The 22,761-nt window shown below is 40.2% G+C and overlaps 1 protein-coding gene across 1 annotated transcript in view; it reads left to right on the top strand.

Moving 5' to 3' along the window:
• PAX3 (paired box 3) overlaps nt 1-2,108 on the top strand; it is a 158,217-nt gene extending 156,109 nt beyond the window's left edge. The window contains exon 9 of the mRNA XM_084842023.1: nt 615-2,108. Within this exon, the coding sequence (XP_084698149.1) occupies nt 615-649 (35 nt within the window). The 3' untranslated portion in view covers nt 650-2,108. The remainder of the gene's footprint in view (nt 1-614) is intronic.
• The last annotated feature ends 20,653 nt before the right edge of the window (nt 2,109-22,761 follow it).

Here is a 22,761-nt window from a genome sequence, read left to right as displayed (position 1 = left end):
TTTTAACCAACCTTGTTTAAAATTTGGTAGGGACCTTGGGCTACTGAAACCATTAAAACCAGTAAAAGAGGGCTCATATTTTGTACTTTAAAAGTGATGCATACATCTTTAAAAAACAAAACAAGACATAAATATTTGTCAGTAATAAAAAATACTGTAGGGTCAAGAGAGATTCCCAAGCAAAGGCATTTTCTCCCTTTTGTAGTAGTAGAGCTACATTTGCTGCTAAGATAGTGGATTGTTCCAGCAAGATTTCTGCTGCATAATTATTTTTTAAAGTGATGTCAACAACATCTTGATGTTATTAATTGTTGAGACATGAAACCTGATTGCCATTAGGTAAAACAGAGGGGTTGTCCAAAATGAAATAACCACTGGCATTCCACTATTAGAAACACATGTTCTTAATGAGGTCAACTCAAGAATCATTATAGTATATAATCCCAGATACATAGAGTTTTGTCAAACTTGTCTAAGAATAAAAATATTAGCCCCTTTCCTTTGATATATCAGTATTAAATATGACAATGTCAACCTGTAGTTGACACTGCCCCTTGCTGTGAGGTTGTCACAGCATGACTTAAAAAGCTTCTTTTGCTTTTTTTTTTTAACAGGTGCCTTTCATTATCTGAAGCCAGATATTGCATAAATGAACTGTCCACTTCAAGTTAAAACCAGTCTTGTTCCTGGTCTCACTCCAATATTTGGAATGGAGCGATCTTCTCACCAAAATGAGGCCCAGAATGGAGCGATCATACTAGAGATAATGGGACTGTTATGTTCTTTTCTCCAGTCAATGCTTTCAGTAAGATATTTGGACATGTTGGGTTAAGTAGCCCAGAAGACAAAGACCACGAGCAATAACACAAATAAAGCACAGCACAGTTCAGCATTGATTTGTATTTTTTAAAAGGGGGCAGAGTGTTTCAAATTGCTGGGCTGAAGTAAGCATTCCATTTTTAGGTTGATGAAGAGGCATGGATTAATTTGGACACCGTGTTCTAAAATATGGCAACTGAATGCTGCAAACTCAAACCGTTCATTAATGCCAGCTTTTGACTCTGCTCAGTTTGCAAAGCATGGGCAGGAGAACATTGTTTTACACACTGGAAACTGACCTCGAAAGAAAATGTTAAGGTCTGTAGGAAGCTAGACTAGATGTTTGAAGACTTCCAGAAATAAGTTATTGGTTATCTTGTTCTTTGTAATCATGTTGTTGATAAATGTTACATGCAAGGGGTTTTTCTTTGTTACAGCAAATGAGATGCTGTGTAACACAAAGAAAAGTTTTGCAAAGTTGTTTGTGTGTGAAGTTTTCCTAGTCCATGTTACCTCCTTGAAGAAACGAGCAAAATACAGAATACCTTTGATTTCTATGACTGCTTAACAAAGTGCAATATGGCGTACCTCACCAAGCTTTGGTAACATCCAAGGCATTATATATAGAATCAAAATTATATTTTTCCAGGTACTTTTATTTTTACAGTACATAATTCACTCTTTAAATATGCTGAGGTGTCACAGTCTCTTTAGATGATTTCCAGTTTATTAGTTTGACAGGTGACCATTTTGGGGAGATAATACATTTAAAAACTCTTATGTTTACATTATTTTTAGAAAAAGGCAAGGCATAAATCACTATGTCTCTGCAGTTGTCATATAATTTTAAATTATACAGTGGCATCCAATATATATATATATATATATATATATATATATATCCAATGGAAACCAAGGTTTACATACGTTTTGTGTTGTGACATTTTCAGATGTCAATAAATTTGTGTTTTGAAATGTTAGGAGGGACAGGAAGATGGCAGGTGGTGTTATTTATTTTTCTTTATTCTCTGAACAGTGAGTGAGGTAGGGCACAAATACATTCCTTTTAACATTCAACTCAATGAAAGTAGTGAATTAGTAGGACTAGGTTATAGTACAGAGATTAGTTCGCACATTGTCTTAAAGGGTGATGGAACAAAAGAAATACTATCTTTGTGTTACAGCCTCTACCAACAACATGCGTGTTGTAAAAAAAAAAAAAGTATCATATTAAAAAAGTGCAGTAAATATTTACTATTTATATTGAATAAACAGCTATGAAAACTCGCCAAGCACTGCTTGCTTTTGGTCATAAATTGTGTAAGCTGCAATAATACAGGATCAACTGACTTTCATGAAGTATTTTTTTATTGCTGTTGTTATTGTTGCTCCTTTTATATAACTCAATCAATGTACATGGCACTTTACAGAGCAATGTAAACAAGAAGAAGAAGAAGAAGAAGAAGAAGAAGAAGAAGAAGAAGACAGGAACACAGGAAGCAGACTTATTCTGAACTAGGCCATTGGGCCATCTAGTTCAGTATTATCTACACTGACCGGGAATGGCTCTCTAGGGTTTAAGACTGAAATCTTTCCCAGCCCTGCCTGGAGATGCCAGTGATTCAACCTGGCACTTTCTGCATGTAAAGCAAGTACTCTACTACTGAAATATGGCCCTTGCCCCAAGGAACTTTCCATGTCAGCATTACTCCAAAGAACTTACAATCAAAGGGTGGAAATGATTGCAACTTACAATCAAAGGGCAATTCTTTTTACAGACTTCCTTGTTTTATAAAATACAGCTGCTGGATTGCAGCTTGAAGGGGAAAGGAAGGAAACCTCTAGGTCTCTGTGATGTTTGTTTGAAATTAGCTTGGTTACCTACCGGGGTGTCTAGAACCCAATTGGTATAGGTTCTGAAGTTAAAGGAAAGGTTCCTCCTGTGCAAGCACTGGGTCATTACTGACCAACAGGACCAAATTAACACTAGTCGCACAAGGGAAAAGGTTATTGGCCCCAAGGAATTTCAAATTGAGTTCTCCTTCAGGGGCACTCTCATATAGTCAACTTCAGTCCTAGTCTCTTCATACTGTTGCAAAATTATATAATAGACTAGGACTAAAATTGGAGGTTCAAGACTGCCTGTGAGGAAGAACTGAGTTCAAAATATGTTGGCCTCAATAAAACATTATCCTACACATCTGGTGGTTTCCTTCCTTCCCTTTTTGTGCTATTGGTGCCATCCTGATTTTTTTCCCAGCAGTTTGAACAGGGAGCCCATTGCACAGGGAGGGGGCATCTCCCTTTGGGTTATTTTTCTGTCAGAATTCCCACTATCCCCTCAAGGAAAAAGATGTGTTCCCAGGGTTTGTAGTTGTGATTTAAAAGCTGCTGGGGTGGGTGGATTTTCAACAAGAAAGCAGCCCAAGGGGAAAGGATTAAGAAGTCTTTCTCCCACTGTCCTTGTTTGCCCCTTCAAATTGCAGGTGCATTTTGTAAAACAAGACAAAACAGTACTTTGTAACGGAATGAAAAGAAAGAACCACAGAGCTACTGGTAATATATGAAAAATATTAAAAACAGTAAATCATTACAGCATCCATGCAATAGCAGCTCCCACATTGCAAAGGTACTTGGGGTTTGTTTAAGCGGGCAATAAGGACTAAAGGGTTAAGACATGCCTAATGGACTTTATGAAAATTTAATTTTATGTTGCATCTCCATGGATAAATCTCCATGGGAGCACCAAGCCATCAAACCATCTTCAGATTCATCTTCTCGGTGTGTGTTTTTCCTATCATGGCATTTCGCATACTCATATTAGGATCACTTTGGCTTTGTTTGATTGCTTTGTTGTGGGGCAATTCTGCCATCTGTAAAATAAGAAATGAAGATCAATTCAGGGCTGATTAAAAATCATGGCCTCTGTCCTGGAAGTCAGGGCCACCCAGAAGTTCTATGGGGCCTGGAGCAGTTGAAATGTTGGGGGTCCTACCAAGGACTCAGGCATGTGTGTGGGTCTGGTGAGTGATATGACAGATCTGGGGCAAGGGCCAATGGTATACACAGGAGCTGAGGCAGTGGGGCCCTTGCTTTTAGGAACCAGAGCCAAATTGCCTCAGTTGTCCTTCCCGTACCACCCCCAGACAGTTCTGCTGGAAACCTTCATCCCAGATGCATGGAGGCTGATTGTGGCTAGTCAGCAGTGACAGAATACGTTTTGAGGTGCTTTCCGATTTATGGTTACATTACATGTCTCATGGCTGAGACCTGGTGCAGAAAATTGGTTTGTACTTAGCCCTCCCCTCAAGTTCAAATTAAGCCCTGAAGGCAGGTAGCTCCGATTCAGCTTTCTCTCAGAAAGAATAATGGAGATAAATTAAAAAGCAACCTTAAAAAATACCCACAAACACAATTCTTTTGTACAGTGGTTTTGCATTACACCAAGGTAAATGATCCTGTGAACGAATGTAATTCCAAATGTCTGAAGCATGAAGCCATTGTGGTCAGGCATCGTTTATTATCAAGCCTATCAGGCAACGTCAGGAAAAATCAAAATACAAGTGGGAAGACATATTTCACTTGACCTTTATGGACTAATTTAATCAAGTTAGCCTGATACACAAATATGAAAGAACATCTGCTGATAAGGACGGAACTATAGCTTCCTTGTCTTGGATTTGGAAGTAGCTCAGAAATTTCGTTAACTATTCACTGTCCTCAGCAGCTTGTAGACTATTATTTTCACATGTTGAGTGACTTATTTCCCTCTTTCCCTTCTTTGGGCAGTGAATGGAGTATCCCCCCCCCCATTCTGTGTGGAATTAAGGGATGGTTTTCCTTGTACCTGTAAAAATGTTGCACATTCTTTAAATGCACTAACTGCTCCAAATCCCCAGCTTCTTTGCGCTGTGGCAACAATCCTAAACCTATTTATGTTCCTTGCGAAGCTCCATCAACTTAACTAAGGATTACACAAGAGCAGGGCAGATATTTAAAACACTGAAAGTTAAAATTAATTTTAATTTGATTTTCTGTGATTTTTACCAGTTTAGAACAGATTTAATCTGATTTAATAAAAAAAAAGTAAATCAGATTTTTAATTTTTTGAAAAAATCTCAGTTTAAATTTCATGTTACTTTTTAAAATAACTTGTTCTAAAATGAAATTTGGATAATACAAAATGTTAAATTCTACATTTTATCAAAATTACTGATTTAATGCCTGCTTTTCTATGTAAAAGAAAAAATGGAAACAATTTTGACTTCTTAGGCAAGCATGATCAGTATGATACGATATATTATTATTATGATATATTATTATAAATAATAAATAATAAATCATGTATTTATTATTGTGGCAAATTATAAATAATTACTAGTATTAGACAAACTATGATCAATTACGTTCCATCTCATGGAGGAACACTGTTTTGCTCTATGGGGGATTTCCTCTCCCCAACACTGCCATCACCTATGGGGAAACTGCTCCTTCACTGGGCATTCCTATCTATGGGGTTTCTTATGTATAGCAAATGCTTATATTTCAGGGCTTAAGAAACTCTCTGCAACTATAACTCAGAGTTTCAGAAGCTGACCCTTTTCCGCTGCCACCAATTCACTTAGAATACTTTAAAACCTCCTTGTAGCTGGTATAAGAGGCTTAGGCATGAAATGGGCACCAACACTATAGACAAGTGAAACTATTAAACAAGTAATTTATTAAAGGGATATTTTGTACATAAGGGATTACTACTATTTACCTTGTTGTTTTCAAAAGACTGCTAAGTGACACTTCTGAAAGGACTCCAGAGACACTGTTGTTGCTACTAGCGACTTAATGACTTATTTTACCTCAGGCCAATTCTCTAAGGGCTTCATCACATGGAGCGTTTATCCTGTGATTGAGTTTGCTCCTTCACGGAAGTTGGTGGGCTCTTTACATGATGCCGTGACCCTGCCCTGACCCTCCTGCAGTAAATGCCCTTTGTTCCGTTTTTAAATAGATCGCAGATAATGAGCTATCAGATTACCCCAATGTGTTCTACTTTAGTTTCCTCCATCAAAAGAGTTAAAGCGGGAAGAAGGGAAGCAAGATCATTGAAAGATAATGGAAGACTCCAATATGGGGAGGAAGTGCATGTAAAGCGAGTCACTGGTGATCCTGCATTTAAAACGGAAGCAGAAAGCCCCATTTTAAATGCAGCATTTTAGGCTGGTGTAGAAATGCCCTAAACCTCCACCCCAGTCAAATACACTCACAACCAGGTCGAGCTCTTGTGTACATCCTTCCCCTGACTCTCAAAACTCCTCCTGTTCAATTTCTGGCTGCTTGGACAGTTTACCTGGTTTTTTACTACCTGCTTGTTTAACTTCCTCCTGGCAAGATCTTAGGGCAGCATCCTGGCATAACAGAGCCACCTGCTCCCTATGCCTGGTCTTCACCCTCTGCAAGGTTATCCCACAAAGAAGGAATAGCTTACTATTCAGGCCTTAGCTATTCACTTTCCCCTCAGCTTTCTCCTAGTCCTCCAAGAACACCACATGCCAACCAGCAAACCTTCTCCTTCATTCACCATAGACTGACTCTCTCAATCAACAACTGTCAACTCCTTAACTGTTATTTCCCAACCACTCTTTTCTACCTAGCTAGAATCACCAGCCAATCAGAATTGAATTTACCTGATCCAGGCCCCATCTAACAATATTCAAAGCGATTGAACGTTCAGAACATCACGAAGCAACTACTACACAGGCTTTTGACAGTAATGAAACAAGGCCTCAAGCCTACCCAGATACATTGTAGCCTCACAGAGGCCACACAGTAAACATTACAGAACATCCGCAGTTATATACAGGACATTTCTTTCACATGCTCTGCAACTGCCACCCTTGCTTTTGAAAACATCTGTATTCTTTGCTCGCAGGTCAGAGTTTCTAACTCTGTACAGGATTGTGGCCCTTGGCTTCAAATTGATAATATTGCTTAGGTGTCCTTGCATGGGAAAAAAGGAGCCATGTAGACATTCATTAATTTCACAGTTGCCCCCCCCCCTTTGCCTCTAATTGTGAAGTTCAAAAGGATGATGGGTTACATGATCAGACATTTGGATTTATGCCCCTAGATAGTACAAAGGCTATATTCCATTGCAAACCAATATGTTATAACAACCAATTATCATATACTCTTGTTTGAGAAATGCATGAAGTACAAAATAAGAAACTTGATTTAAATTAATGATGTCTTCAATCAGTTTACCCTGCCCATGACTTGAGTGGTTTTAGGATTTCTTTTTACAATCATCATCATCAATATTGCTTATGCAACAGAGGTGCTGCACTGTAGTTCTTAACACTGGAAACACCTTTAAAAAGCCTTTCTTCTTACACAGAGAAGCCATTATGCTTAGGACTGTTTTGAAGAAGCAGAAGTACCAATTAGGAAGGTCAATGGGCAATTGCCCCTTCATATTTTAGACATGTGAGTATTTGGAAAATTAATGGAGATAGAGCTATTAGAGCATCAGCCACTATTAGCCATGAGTGCTAAATGAAATAAACATAGGAGAGACATTCCACTCCTAGGCTCTGCCTCTGTGCTTCCCAGAAATATCTAGCTGGTTGTTTGGGATGCTGGCTTAGATAAAACCTGGTCTGATCCAGCAGGGCTCTTTGGACTTTACTGGGTTTTGCACTTCCCACTGAAATCCTTCCACCCTTGTAAATCTGAAATGGCGCCTCTTTTCTGGACTAGATTACAGGGCATATAAAACACAAGAGCAGCTGAAATACTACATGGGTGCTAGACACGTTGCTAAACTAACTGATGTCTGCAGCTGAACGTTTTCACATTCCTATGTGGGACTGATAAGATAGACAAACAGTGACAGGCAAAGGGAGACTGTCAAGGAGAAACTAATGGCTCAGAAGGGGCGAATTGGGATGTTCTTATGCAACAAAATTGGGTTGATTTAACTGTCCTAAGTTCTCCCTAAGGAATCCTGGGAGTAGGCAACCAGGGGGGAAGGGAGGTTCCAGATGCTTTCGGCTACAACTTGCACAAGCAGCATGGCCAGGGTTTCATAGAGCGGTAGCCCAAAGCATCTGTAACACACTAGATTGTCTCTCCCTGGACTAGAGGTATTTGAAAAAATTGGCAGCATCCTCATAAAAGGACAATGTGCAGGGCTCTCAAAAGGACAACTGACCATTCATCTGGTTGAAATTACAGATAGGTGCAAATCCCTGGTTCATTCAAGCCATGTGCAGATGTTCAAAGCCTCATGTGATCAGAATCGTGTGAGGGGAGGGCGGGGAAGCGCTAGCTGACCCCAGCCCTCCTGTTGCATCTCTGTCACTCAGCCCCATGGCGCTGCAAGTGTTGGAGGACAAATGTCTACAGTGTGGATAGCATGGTCTTTGCGCAGGCTATTTAGACCCCAGATCGTACAGGGCTCCCAATCGCACAAGGAGCCAACATGAGTACAGGAGGTGTCGTGTCATCTTTTGAAGTGCAGGCACACGTTGTGACAGTCCCCCTAGCCTTGCCCCCAAGAAGAGTAAAAAATGCAGGCAGCTGTGTTGATCCATGTCAACAAACCAGTTTAAGCAGTTTTTGTCTCCACCAGGAGCAGGTCTTCGGTAAAGCTAATGGATCTTCATTGCCCGTTCAAGACCAAGCCACCCCCAAAGCCTTTGCATTGCAATAGGGAACTTTATATTGTTGCAGGGAAAATTAATTTATTTCCAGCTACTGTGAGGATTGCAACTAAGCTCAGAAGGAACAGGGAATTCGGGGGGGGGGGTAGATGACGTCAGCATCCCTGCTAGTCGAAAAGTGCCATGGCTGCATCCCTGCAAGTCCTGGTGCCAATATACCACTCAGCAGGCTCTTTGTTGCAGATCTTTGCCTTCCAGTGCATGGTGGGCATCAAAGCTGGGAAGAGGGATGTGATGCAGGGGAGGTCCCTCTTCTCCCCCTCATCACATGAAGTCAAGAAAGAGTGAAGCTTCACTGAAGACAAGAACATGTAAATAAGGCTTCAGTAATATGCACTTCTCATGAGAAATGCGGGGTTGGATGAATCAGAGGTCGGAATTAAGATTGCTGGGAGAATTATCAACAACCTCCGATATGCAGACAATACCACCCTAATGGCAGAAAGCGAAGAGGATCTCAAGAGCCTCTTGTTGAGGGTGAAAGAGGAGAGTGCAAAAGCTGGTTTGAAACTCAACATTAAAAAAACTAAGATCATGGCATCTGGCCCTATCACTTCCTGGCATATAGAAGGGGCAGAAATGGAAGCAGTGACAGATTTTACTTTCTTGGGCTCCAAGATCACCGCAGACGGTGACTGTAGCCATGAAATTAAAAGACGCTTGCTCCTGGGGAGGAAAGCTATGGCAAACCTAGATGGCATAGTAAGAAGCAGAGACATCACCTTGCCGACAAAGGTCCATCTAATTAAAGCTATGGTTTTCCCAGTAGTAATGTATGGCTGTGAGAGCTGGACTATAAGGAAGGCTGAGCGCCGAAGAATTGATGCTTTCGAACTGTGGTGCTGGAGAAGACTCTTACGAGTCCCCTGGACTGCAAGGAGGTCCAATCAGTCAATCCTAAAGGAAATCAACCCTGAGTGCTCATTGGAAGGACAGATACTGAAGCTGAAGCTCAAATATTTTGGCCACCTAATGCGAAGAGAAAACTCTCTGGAAAAGACCCTGATGCTGGGAAAGACTGAAGGCAAAAGGAGAAGGGGACGGCAGAGGATGAGATGGCTAGAAAGCATCACCGACGCAATGAATATGAACTTGAGCACGCTCCAGGAGAGAGCGTAGGACAGGAAGGCCTGGCGTGCTATGGTCCATGGGGTCACGAAGAGTCGGACACGACTGAATGACTGAACAACAACAAAATATGCACTTCTATTAGTTTCTGATCCTACAGGTTTCCAACTTTGTTTTCTGTCCCCTGCTTCTGTGCCTTTAAGAGTACCTTGGTCTGCATACATTAGCAAATAATACTGAGGTTTATCGCCATGGTGTGAAAAGCTATACCTGCTAGCCTCTGTGGCTCAATGTCACAAGGGTTGACATTAGTTGGCAACCCTACTTCCAAAGCAAGCGGAAAGAGACATATAATTATAGAACATGTATCTGAAAATCTTGGTGATGAGTGCCTACTCTCTGTCTACTTTAGCATACCGCAGATATGGCAATGAAACTTGTTTGATGGTTCACAAAGCAAGGTGCTACCCAGTGGAAGTAACAGTACTATTATATCTTGCCTTTGGATTGGAACCCGATTTAAGCACATGCATGCAACTGGGCAGGCGAAAGCTCCATTTCTCCCCACAGCAGCCCCTCCAGTACCCTGAAAATGCTACACAGAGGTTCAGGGGACTTTACTGAATAGGGTGAGCTGTGGTATGGGGAGGAGGAAATCCCTGAAAATTGGGTGAAGGCACTTCCTGTGAGCAGAGCTCTTCTGTTCATAGAAAAGAAATCCTGGATCCAACCCTTCATTTAGCACTGGGGATGCCGCTGATAGAGAAATGCTGATGAGCTTAGTGTTGTTGTTGTCATTACGTTTATATCCTGCCTTTTTTCCTCTTGGGACTCAAGGTGGCTTACAGAGTCCTCCTCCTCTCCATTTTATCCTCACAATAACTGTGTGAGGTAAGTTAGGCTGAGAGCCAGTGAGTGGCCCAAAGTCACCCAGTGAGCTTCATGGCTAAATGGGGACTAAAACCCAGAGCTCCCAAGTCCCAGTCCAACACTCTAACCACTATAGCACACTGGGTATTAGAACCATGTGATTCACTTTCACTAAGGAGAAAATGATCATATCCTTCATGGTTCAGAGCAAAGCTTGGAATCATGAGAGCAGTATATATATAGGGATGTACAGATTGTCTAAAATCTGTTGTCTGCGTTTCGTAGGTTGTCAGGTGCCTTTCATTCTGTCGTCCACCCATCAACAGAATGGTATTTTTGTTTCTAAATTTGCACAAATTCGTATTTGCACAAATGTGCACCTGTACAAATTCGGACATGCAAAAATGTGGAAATTCCCCCCAAATGTACATTTTCACACTTTAGCCTATGGGGAAAATGCACATTTTTGGCCATTTTTAATTTGCATATTTTTCTATGGTGACATTTGCGCAAAATTCAGAAAAGTTGAAAACCAGTCTGCAAGTCCGCAGAATCCGCCGGACAGGGGAAATGCCGTCCGCTGTGGAAGCCACAGGTCAGATTCATGAAAATCCAAACTCATTTGGTTCCACTACAGATTTCTCTGACATCCCTAAGTATATATAAACAATGGTGCAGTTAGGGTTGGACCTTGGAGCCAAAGTCCAAGGCCGCCCCAGCCTCCCAAATGACCATCCAGATAGCAGCAGCTGCAGTGTCAGCACTTGGGCTGGCATGGCCACGGAGGGGAGGCAGGCACTAAAGCTGATGCCCTTGTCACAGCATGCTTCCTTCATATTTTTTAAAATATTTTAGAATAAGGGAACAGCCAACTGAGCATGTAAATGGTTACAAACGCTCATTATATTATTTTGACTTTAAAAACGTATTATCCTTTCCTACAACAAAATGGTGCTTCTTCTCAAGTAAATGTGGTTATCATCAGGGCAGCCCAAACAAAATTCATTTTATTCCTGTAGCCATGATGGTGCTATGACTTCAGTGAATTTAGGAGAGAACCTAAATGGTGATTTTATGCTTCACAACTAAACACATGGTGATCTGATGGGGCCCTATAAGATCCTTAAGTCCAGGGTCTAAAATTACCTAGTGGCACCACTGTATATAAAAGCTCCAATAGTGGTCAAAACAGGGGTGGGAGTTGTACCACAACCCAGGTGTGATCCACACAAATTCTTTACACAATGTCACCATGCCCCACACCTGTCAGAGGATTTGAGCATGGAGGAGTCATCCTGTGAATATCTTTATGCACATCTGCACGGTGGTCTACTTTATCCTATGAAATGTTTGAAAAGTGAATTGAGCCAGGATATAGTTTGCCTAACAACACGCTCTATCTATCTATCTATCTATCTATCTATCTATCTATCTATCTATCTAATCATCATCATCATCATCATCTATCTATCTATATCTTGCTTCCCAAACAATTGGAGGGTCCTGGAGCCCAGAAGCTGTTTTCCATGCTAGAGCTCAATACTAGGACATGTGAAGAAGCCTATATTTGTGCACGTGTGGATTGCTTTTCTCTCACAAGCACTGCCAATCCCCCAAACACACACCTGGAACTGGGTCAGTGTTCACCCTTCCCCAACCTGGTAGCCTCCAGAAATGTTGGACTTCAACTCCTATGAGACCCTATGAGCCAGTGGTCAGGATTGCTTGGAGGTGTAGTCCAAAACATCTGGAGGGCACCAGGTTCGGGAAACCTGAAGTATGTGCTCTTTAGTCAGGCTTGAGTCCTCAACTGACCTCTATTAACATGGTATTAAAAGGTTGCCTACAAATGTCAGAATGCAGGATCAAAAGCTTCCCTATGTCATGAAAACAGCTATGGAGCTCAAGGCTTGCTGAGCTCCTTTGAAATTAGAGGCTGTGACATTAGAGCAGCTGAGCCAATGACAGTGGAGGGCATGACACTTCAGCACCTGATACTCATGCAGCAGTCACAAAGGCCCACTGTAATATCACTGGCCTGAAGAGTGGACTTCAATATAGCTGGCAAAGTTTTGTTAGCATTCAGAACTTATTTGGCAACAGGAAGGTAATGAATGAATGCCACCAAAGGCCATTTACAGCTCTGATGGATCTAGGTTCAAAAACTTGCAAAGTGCCACAGAAGAGGCAAAGTATGTTGTGCTACTTGCTTGGCAGAATTGGTTAAAGGCGGCCAATATATGTGAGCGTCCAATTACATGTAATCATCATGAATGATCTCTTCATTAGAACAAGTGTTCATTTTCTCCATTCTATTGATTTCCACTGTGATGAGATCTGTTGATAGGGTAGGTGGGGCAACCAGATAGAACAGAGGCAGGAGGAAGAGGAAGGAGAGAGACTATGCAGGGGGCGTTGACAGTCACCACATCTTGGCTGGCTCCTTGCACACCCATCTGTCCTTTTGACTTGAAGAGTCCTTTGGGTGAGCAAGGACTTTCTTGGCCCAGAAGCTTCAGCTCATGGTAATGATAATCTGCAAAACTACAGGGCTATTGCCTCTATTCTGATTTTGCTCAAATTCATCAGGGGAGATTAGCTATGACAGTTTATTCAGTGACTAAATCTTGATACTTTTTCAGGCTTAATTCATAACATAACTGTAAGCTATTGCCCTGTGTTTATATTTCCCATCCATTTCTCACATTTCCAAAGCAGAATGATATGCGATCCCAGCAGTTTAGCTTCCATAATTGGCATTTTTCTAGGACCAAAAGGAAACAAATTCCTTATCCCCCATACTTATTTAATTTCTGAGAAACAACAAGTAACATGGTTAATCCACTGTTTGATCTTGGTTCCTTCTGCTGAGTGTTCATTTCTCTTTTAATCTTATACTTTCTTTTTAATCTTCATTCATTGTCTCTGCCATCACTGGAGGAATTTCTTATCCTTTAAGTATCCTATGGAAATTACAGTGTGGAATGGTATATCTCAAGCCTTATTTTCCATTTCTAAATGTAAAGCTATGGACATTCACTCCTTAACCCACTCAGGAGGACTGATCCTTTGCTAGTCTATAGATCAGGGAATGTTGTTTTAATTTCAATGAAACTTGTAGCCAAACTCAAAATATTTGCACAAGCATATATTTCTACTATTTTATTTTGACACATTGTTTGTATCATTGCATTGCTACAGCACTTGGCACACTCCACCTTCTTCTTAAAAGTCATTTCTGATTTAACAGAACTTCAGAGTAGTCCATACACAATTGGGTATTAAATGTAATAAAGCAAATTCAGGCTCTAAAAACACTGAATCAGTGAGCTAGATTCTAAACACCAAATGCTGATGCGTAAAGGTGAGTAACAGCTACCCTTCAGAGCTGTGTCCAAATGGCCTCTTAAAAATGTCCACTCTATCTGTGGGCAGAGAAACTGAGGAAAACATTTCATTTCTCCAGGGGAAGGAGAAATTCTCCAACAGTTCCTCACCTTAGCAGAGGTTGTAGCCCAGCTTTTCCCCCCTTTATTTTCGGGGGGGGGGTTGTACTGCCACCGCAAGTGGCAACAGCATCAATTCTGTTGGCAGGCTGGTCTCCATTTGCATCCTCCAAAATGCAGGTGTGAGGGGGGCAGTGTTGTATCCAGCTCCAGGGAAGAGGTAGAGCTAGTGCTGTGTCAAACCTGTTCTCCAATATCCTGTAAGTTTTCTGCCTTCGTTAGGAGGCTTCATTTTTTTTCTGCCTCATTCTCAGGGCATTTTATAGCTTATTTCCATTTATTTTTGTGGTGTTTTGGAGCTTAATCACTGTGAGACAGCTGAGGGTGTTGTGTGTGTATTTTTCTTTCTGTTACACTCCATTGCTGTGCAGCCTTCCAGGCTGCCTGTGCTTCCTGAGCTGAAAAAGTTCTATGAGAGGAATTTCCTCACAAGGAAAGCCCAATTTCTCCTGGGCTTTAAATGAAGGAAGCTGATGAGGCTACAGGCTGCCAGAGAGATGATGATTGTACAGTGAAAGAAAAAGACACTTGAGCACACTCATCAGCCACCTCCTAAGTACGGTAAGTAAGTATAAGAGATCTGAACACAGCCCATGAGAATTTCTCAGAAATTTTCTTCTCCTTTGAATTTCTTTTTGAAAGCAATTTCTTTTCTATCAAACTGAATGAGAATGGTCAAAAATGTGGGAGACTTTTTGGTACAGCACTACTATTCTTTCCACCATTTTCTGACTGGTCCAGTCTGTGGCCCTCATTCACAATCGATTACATTTAAGTATTTGGGTGTAAATGAATAATATTCTGGAGGTGATGGACTCGACCTTGGGGGAGCTGAGGGTGGTGACGGCCAACAGGAAGCTCTGGCATGGGTTGGTCCATGAAGTCACAAAGAGTCAGAAGCGACTGAGCGAATAAACAACAAAAATTTGGGTGTAAGCTTTGGGGGAAACCAGTCCTATGAAGCCAGAGCTTCAGCAGTGATAGAAGATTCACATCTTGTGTGACATCCAACCGCTAATAATTTTGAAACATTTTAAAAATGACCACATGGGCTCAGTAATTACCACTTAATGCTCTTGCCTGGTTGCATCTTAGTCCATGTCAAGCTCCAAAGATTATCAAATTGTCCTCCAATAAATGTTGGCGAGGGTGTGATAATATCATGGATTGTCTTAAATACCATATTGCAAAACTAAGCAACAGGGGATTCAAAAAATGACCATGTAGGGATTAGCAATGGTATTTGAAACAAACCAGCAGGTGGTTAAAGAGCATACGTTACCCAACCAGGAATATTCCCTGAAGAATAATCAGTTTGTTGACATAAGGATTTAATACTGCATCTACTAATAATAGCATGCAAAATTGTTGCTATGAACTGGAGAGGACTCACAGAACCCAGCTTGACATTTTGGCACAGGAAGTTATGGGAGTATTTTGCAATGGAAAAACTTACTTATCTAATTAAGAGGGATATGCAAATCACTCATTGTCACATGATAGCCTCTTCTTGCAAGTATCCATAACATCTCTAGAATCTTAGCTCCACCACACCGCCACAGGGTACTGTTATGCTGCAAACCTATACCTCCTTACCTGGGAGTCAGCCTCATTGAAATCAATGGAACGTACTTCTGAGTAGAGATGTATAGGATTGTACTCTCAATCTAATAAATCAGAGATTCAAGATTTTAGTTTCCATAATTTTTATGTCACTTGTATTTTATTCTTTTTAAATTCTATATGTGTATTTTAGAGTGATCAGTGAGCTTTTCTACATGAGGCTGTTAATCCACTGTATCTACTTTTGGTTTCATCGCAGAATTGAGATCCGAGCTCTACACAAAGAGCTTTTCCTTTCCTAGTTTTCTGCTACATAACGCTTAGGTGATGTTGTGCTATAGTGGAATATCACCATCACACAAGTATGGAAACATATTTTCTTTCACTTTAACAAATAATACTCCATTTTCCCCACTCTAAGAAAACCTTGGAAAACTTCTTTGAAAAACTGAAGTGAAACTGGAGGGTCATGGCATCATAAGACCCATAAAGAACCTCGAGTAAGGAATGACGAGTGCACAAGAAATGCCTCATCTGGAGAAGCCCAGTATCTTTGTAATTTATAAGATATGAATAAGAATTAAAGTTTTAAAAAGCCCTATCCACCAAACTTTCTAAGAATACCTCCTTTGTAAACCATTTAAATCATTTCACTGAAAGAATCGCAAAAGGTGTACCAGGTTCCTTGGAACTATGAGGCCTGAAACTCATTATGCCTATTGTAATAATATTCTCACCTTCAAGCATTACTGAGTTATGAACAATCCCATTCTTTCTATTTGGGAAATGTTGGTCATATATCAAAGTCCATGTTTTATAAGTCTTCCAGCTCTATATCTGTGTTGTCACAAAACTCTTTGGCTGCACTTAGATGGTGATTATAATCACCATCCAAGAAAAGCCATATATTTCATAAACACACACATATGCACATGTACGTGTGTATGTATGTGTGTATCTCTCACTCTCTCTCTCTCAAAAATCTGGAAAGTAAAAACAAGACTCAGATTTCAATTAAAGCCCATATAATTATGGAGTCACCTGTCTCCAGATATGATCTGCATTTATTTAAGGGCCCAGTTTTACTCCAACTGAAATCAATTTGAAAAAAAAAAACTTATTGGTGTCAAAGGGAGCGTGATTGGGCCCCTAATTCTGTTTTCTTCATCCTGTTCACTATCAAAAGTACTGAATGCAGCAACAAAACATGAGTAAGATGAGTAGAACATGGTCCTCATTGAGAACAAGATTTCCTACTGCTTCCTCCTTAAGATTTTTTTTTTTTGCATTTTTTCTTTATGAGGATTTTGCATCATTTTAGAAGGCTAATTTTAAAACAAATAGTTAAAATGTAAGGCGGTGCATTTCTTCTATAAATCGTACAGTCTGCTCATATAACGTTACGGGCTTTACTTTCATCTTTCTTTTTACAACAAACCCCCTAATGACAAATGCAGGCCATATAAGTGATACTGATATACCCACAATCTTAGCATGTGAATTAGTCATCATACAATCAGTTCAGGGGTCAGGCTTAGAGAAACAGTACGTGGTTGGCAAAGTGCTAGCCGGCTGAGGTGCCTTCCACTTCAAAGTCTCAGGGCCTGGCTCCCTAGAATTCAGATCACAGGAAGAAACAGCTGGCATTGTCATTTGTGGCAGCCAAGCTCATTTTTTTCCCCCTGCAGCCAGATAAGGTTTCAACTCCTTTGTAAAACAACAATTTACTTTAGAATGACTTAAGCCTGTAAAACACAATAGAAAGCAGGAATCCACATGGTCTCCTGTGCTTTGCTATTATCATGCAAGTAGACATGACCTGTGACAGCCCCCATGGAAGACAACTTCACCCTTTGCTCTTTCTCTCAAAATACTCCATGTAACCCACTTGTCACTGACAGTCAAGGATTTAATTTCCACAGAAGTATTTACAAGCATTTCTCTAGTAGGGTATTTCTTTCTTACATATTCCCAAGGCTCTGGAGATTGTGGCTATAATAAACTATTACTCCTCATAAGTAAGTGAAAACCTCAGTCTTTTCATCTTTGAGGCTTTCAGGTTCTATTTGAATGTTACTACAAAATAATTCATAGTTTCTAGATATAACAGGCCACACTGCAATGCTCCTTGTATTTTGGCCTAGAATTTAGCTTACAACAGGAGTAGGGAATGTGTGACCCTCTAGATGTTGTTGAACTGCCACTCCCATCAGCCCTCACCCGCATAGCCATGAGTGAATCCAACAGCATCTGGAGGACCACGTGTTCCCTATCCCTGGCTTACGTTATTGGCTATTTTTTTTAAAGTCCCTTGAATAATTAGCAAAGAAAAACACTTGTTTCCAGCCCAAAGAAACTAGAAAGATGTTGAGATAGAGAAATGCATGGAATCTGGGAGTGATTCCTTTAAGAAAATAGTATTTGTGTATCATGCATGATCTGAGAGCTGGTTTAGAGTAGTGGGTAAAGGACTGAGGTATGAATCAGGAAGTCCCAGTTTGAATCTTGCCTCTGCCATGAACTCACTAGATGGCCTAAGGTAAGCCTGCCTCTCTCTCTCTCTCTCTCTCAGCCTCGGTTTCCCCATTTGCAATACTGCTACTACTACAACAACAACAACAACAAATTAAACAATGATAATACTGATTTATCTTACAGCAGCCTTCCCCTAACCGGGAACCCTCCAGGTGTGCTGGACTACAGCTCCTATCAGCTGGGGATTATGGCAGCTGTAGTCCAACACATCTGGATGGAACCAATTTCAGGAAGGCTGCCTTACAGGGATTTTAATAAATTAAGCAGTGTAGAAATACTACAAATAAATAAACAAACAAATAAGTAAAATGTTGTAAGGATTACAAATAGATAATACATGTGAAGTATGTTGAACAGTTGAAAGCACAATACAAATGCTAAGTATCATAATTACTATTATCTGAATAGCAGTGATCCAATGCAGGGGCATAGTTAAGCTTAGGGGCTTTTCTACATGAGGCATTTATTGTGTGCTTGTCATTCCTTACTCACGGTTGTTTATGGGTTCTTTAGAGAATGTTGTGACTCTCCAGTTTTGCTTCTGTTTTTTAAGAGCACTTTCCTGGATTTTTTTAGAACAGGGAAAATGGAATATTATTTCTGAAAGCAAAAGAAAACATATCTTCTTACCTGTGTAATTTTATTATTCCACTATAGCACAGTGCTACCTAGAGGTCATGTAGCAGAAAAGCAGGAAAGGAAATGCTGTTTGTGTGGAGCTTGGATCTCAATTCTGAGACAAAACTGAAAGTAGATACAGTGGATTAACAGCCTCGTGTAGAAAAGCTCTCAGTCTAAAGGCGGCTTTATATTTATTTATTTATTTATTTATTTCATTTCTATACTGCTCAATAGCTGAAGCTCTCTGGGTGGTTCACATATCCATTACAAACATAGTGGTTATCTTTTCAGGACCTCACTGCATACACAAGTCATAAGACAGCCAATGATGTTATACAGAAGTGTGCTAAATATGGAACCACAACATTACGTATTACATATTTGTCATCTCTTTTATTATAATTCCATTTTTATATTAGAAAGGACAAATAACTATAATGACAAATATAATATAAAAGTAAAAAAACAACATGTGCTTAATTATTCAGTAAGACAAAATAATCCAATAAGAAAACAGTTTAAAAAAATTCAACTACATCTTTTCTTTCTTTTGAAATGTGCTTGTTGACAAAGAACAACTCTCTAATCAGGAATCACTACTTCCTACCTCTTCCTTAAGATAGATCTTATATTATCAATTTCTGTTGCCCACAATGTCTTCCTTAGCTATTCCATAACTGAACGTGTTTTGCATGATTTCCATTTCTTGGGGATCAAATTCTTTAGGGCACTAAATTTCAGTTAAGGACCTTTTTTTTTTGTGCTATACACTGAAGGTCAAACGAAACATTAAACACATCTTTGAACTCTGTGCTTGGGATTTTCCTCCTCTGTTGCATAACTAACTAAAAGCAACTGTGGGGTCCCCCAATCTAAATTGGACCCATGGCTGCTATTAGTTTTTTAAAAAGAGGAGAATCTCTAATAAGGGATTCAGATATGTGTTTGACATCATGTCTAGTTTGACCCTGAGTCAATGAAAACACACAATAATACCAACTTAGCATCAGCTTGGAAGTTATACTCAATCATATATTTTGTTGTTGTTGTTAAATTTAAAGTGCTATTTACTAATTGCTAGGCAGAGCCACCACATGTGAAAAAAGGGTGTATATGGATGATGGCTTTTCCGTCTTATTTATTATCATTGTTAATATATATAAAAGTAGTATTCCACCATTTCTCCAGGTATCTTAGGGTGGGATTTTAGCTTCTCAGTTAATGGTGTAATCCTATAGCCATGCACCTGGGAGTAAGACCTATTGAGCTGAATGGGACTTACTTCTGAGAAGACATTATAGGATTGCACTTTTAAGTTGCATAACTTTTGAGACAGCCCAAGACCATCCAATGTGTATCATAGCTACAGAGCAGAGTGTGGATTTTCAACCTGGATTTCCCACATCTAAATACAGTGCTCTCTAGCTACTGCATGGCTATATGGTGGGAATCATCATGCCAAGAAAAGGTAGCAACCACCACATCTGGAGCACATGTGTGAAATTGCCTTCAACATGAACACATGCATAATTTCACTGAAAACAACGACATCATTAATACACATACACTGTTTAGTCTTGAACATATTTCAGATAAAGTGCCGTTGGTTTCAAAGCAACTTATTTCCAAGTAACTATACTTAGGACTGAGAGCCTAGAGCTTAAGTCTTATTTTCCAAAATCAAGGTTTAGCTTTCCAAGTATAATGGTTGTCTTCAAAATAATTTTCTAGGCAGCTCAGGAGGAAACTACATGCAATTACATATAACAAAGCTGTTTTGTTTTTGTTTTTCAAAAGAAAAACAGCTTTCAGAAGGCCCTCTCTGATTCTGAGCAGAGAGAATTGGAAAGGGAAGGGGTGATTAACCCTTTCCCTGGTGGCCATTTTCCCACAACAAATCCCATCCTACAGCTCTTTCCACTCCCCATCTTGCAATGTCCGAAATGCATATTTGCAAGCCAGATATTCCAAATGTGCATAGCCAACACACATAGCCAACACGGAACCATTTAAGGATCCTCTACATCTCCATTCATAATGCTCCACCCTGCTAAATCTGCTTTTCATTTTTGTTTTTATATGGCCTCTGAGGCTTTCACGTGTAACACGTAGTGAAGGGTCAGTACAAGTGAGAATAGATTGTAGTGTCCCCTAATCGATTGGGAAGCAGGGGCTGGGGTGGGAAGATGGATTTTGCCAGAGTGAACTGGCTTGTGAATACTCTAGCCTGTGTCAAGATCTGAGGTCCCTGCTATGTTTCAGCCCCTTTGGGATGAACTTGTAGAACATTGTCAGCTGCTATCTCAACAGTCCTGAGAAAAGCTTTTTAAAAACCCACTCAATCATTTTTTAAACAGAACTTGACCATCGAGTCTTGAATGCAAGTACTTTAACTGGAGCTCATCTTCCCTCAGCCACAAATATTCATTTATGTGAGAAAGGTACTGGCGGTCAGCTTTGCTGTAATGATGATTATTTATACTGGCCACTTTACTTTGGACCAATGCCTATCTTGAGAAATGCCTGATTATCAGGCAGCTGAGACAGACGAAGTGCTTCACAGCATTCCTGGCTAAAAGAGGAAACAATCAAAGAACTGGTCCAGCTTCTAGCCAGGTCAACGGGGCAGTGGGGGGGGGGAAGCTCCCATGGCTGGAACGTGAATTGAATCAGCCCTCAAGTCACTACATATCTTTGCTGTTTAAAAAGGAAGAAGAAACAAACTCTGACTTCCTAGAGGAAAGCAGCAGCAGGATGAACCACACAGCTTTAGCGTCTCTCATCTCTCAGTGTGTTCTGAAGATTCTGGAACGAGACCTGAATGCAGGGAAAAATGCTACGAAGGAGAAAACACCAAAATATAAACCATATGACAATGCCTATTTCTTCATTCTCTTTGTCATGTTGTTTTACTCTTTCCTGGCGTTAACTGTCTTTTTCGGTTATGTTCGCTCCAAGAAAGCCATTTCAAAGAAAGATCCTTACCAGGAGTTCATTGAGGATAAGGATCGAAGCAAGAAGTGGAACACGAGCCGGCCAGTGGTGATGAAATTCGACTTTGAAGAGGAGAGCATTCTTTGAAGTACTTAAAACCAAAATACTTTGCAAACGGTACTGGACTGTCTGTGTCGTCTACATGTCAAAGGAACGTCTGCACACATCTCTGTCGATGACGTCCTGCGCAATAAGTAAAACCACTGGCTAGAACTAGGTAATGGAAAAAAATAATCAAGTTCCCCAGTGATGGGGATTCATTTGTTTCTGTGGAATGCCATTTTTCAGAGATAATGGAGTCTCTGTACCCATTTTCTCTATACAATGAAAGGGAGACTTGCCATTTTCTGCACAGCCTGTGACTGAAGTTGGGAAGAAACAATCCCCCCACTCCCCAATCCATTCTACTCTATGATTATATTTATCACTCTATCCAGAAAGGGAGAAAAGAGATGGATTATTTTGTGCACATCTGTGCAAAACCCTTCCAATGGAGTTTTAGCGTTTGTGAGTTTTCTTCTCTGGGAGCACCATCTGATCTGCATCATATTAGTCAAGTATCTCGGACTTTCCTAATTTTATTAAGCATGTAAGCACATCTGCTGCCTTCGATTTTTATATTACTAAGAATCACATCAAAAATACTGAGCATTGCCTACAAAATGTAATGAAAAAGCATGTGATGGGAACACGTGCCTGTGCATTTGCTGATTATTCAGCTTTTCTTTTCCAGCCTTAATTAGTGGTCAATATATCTGATTGCATATGAGGCAGAAAAATGCCTGTCTAAAGTTGAATGCACCCCAAATGTTGTTTAACTTGCTGTAAATCCCACATGCTGTTTCCCGTTAAGAATTATTACACATATTATTAAATATAATTTGATTTACTTATTCAGTTTTACACTCTTTGTTGTAAACATGTTGCTTATTAGCATGCCAAGAACCCATAGAACACACTGATCTGCATGATAGTTGCGCTGCTTTGTGCTGTGAAAACAAGAGTTAATGTGCAATCATTTCCGGAGATATATTTTTGTTCTTGGTTTGTGACTCACAGCAAATGTA

The sequence above is a fragment of the Heloderma suspectum genome, chromosome 3 (genome assembly GCF_057233095.1).
Source record: "Heloderma suspectum isolate Gila_16-S chromosome 3, 16-S_ref, whole genome shotgun sequence".
Classification (NCBI taxonomy): Eukaryota; Metazoa; Chordata; class Lepidosauria; order Squamata; family Helodermatidae; genus Heloderma; species Heloderma suspectum.
This window is presented reverse-complemented; position numbering and strand designations above follow the sequence as displayed.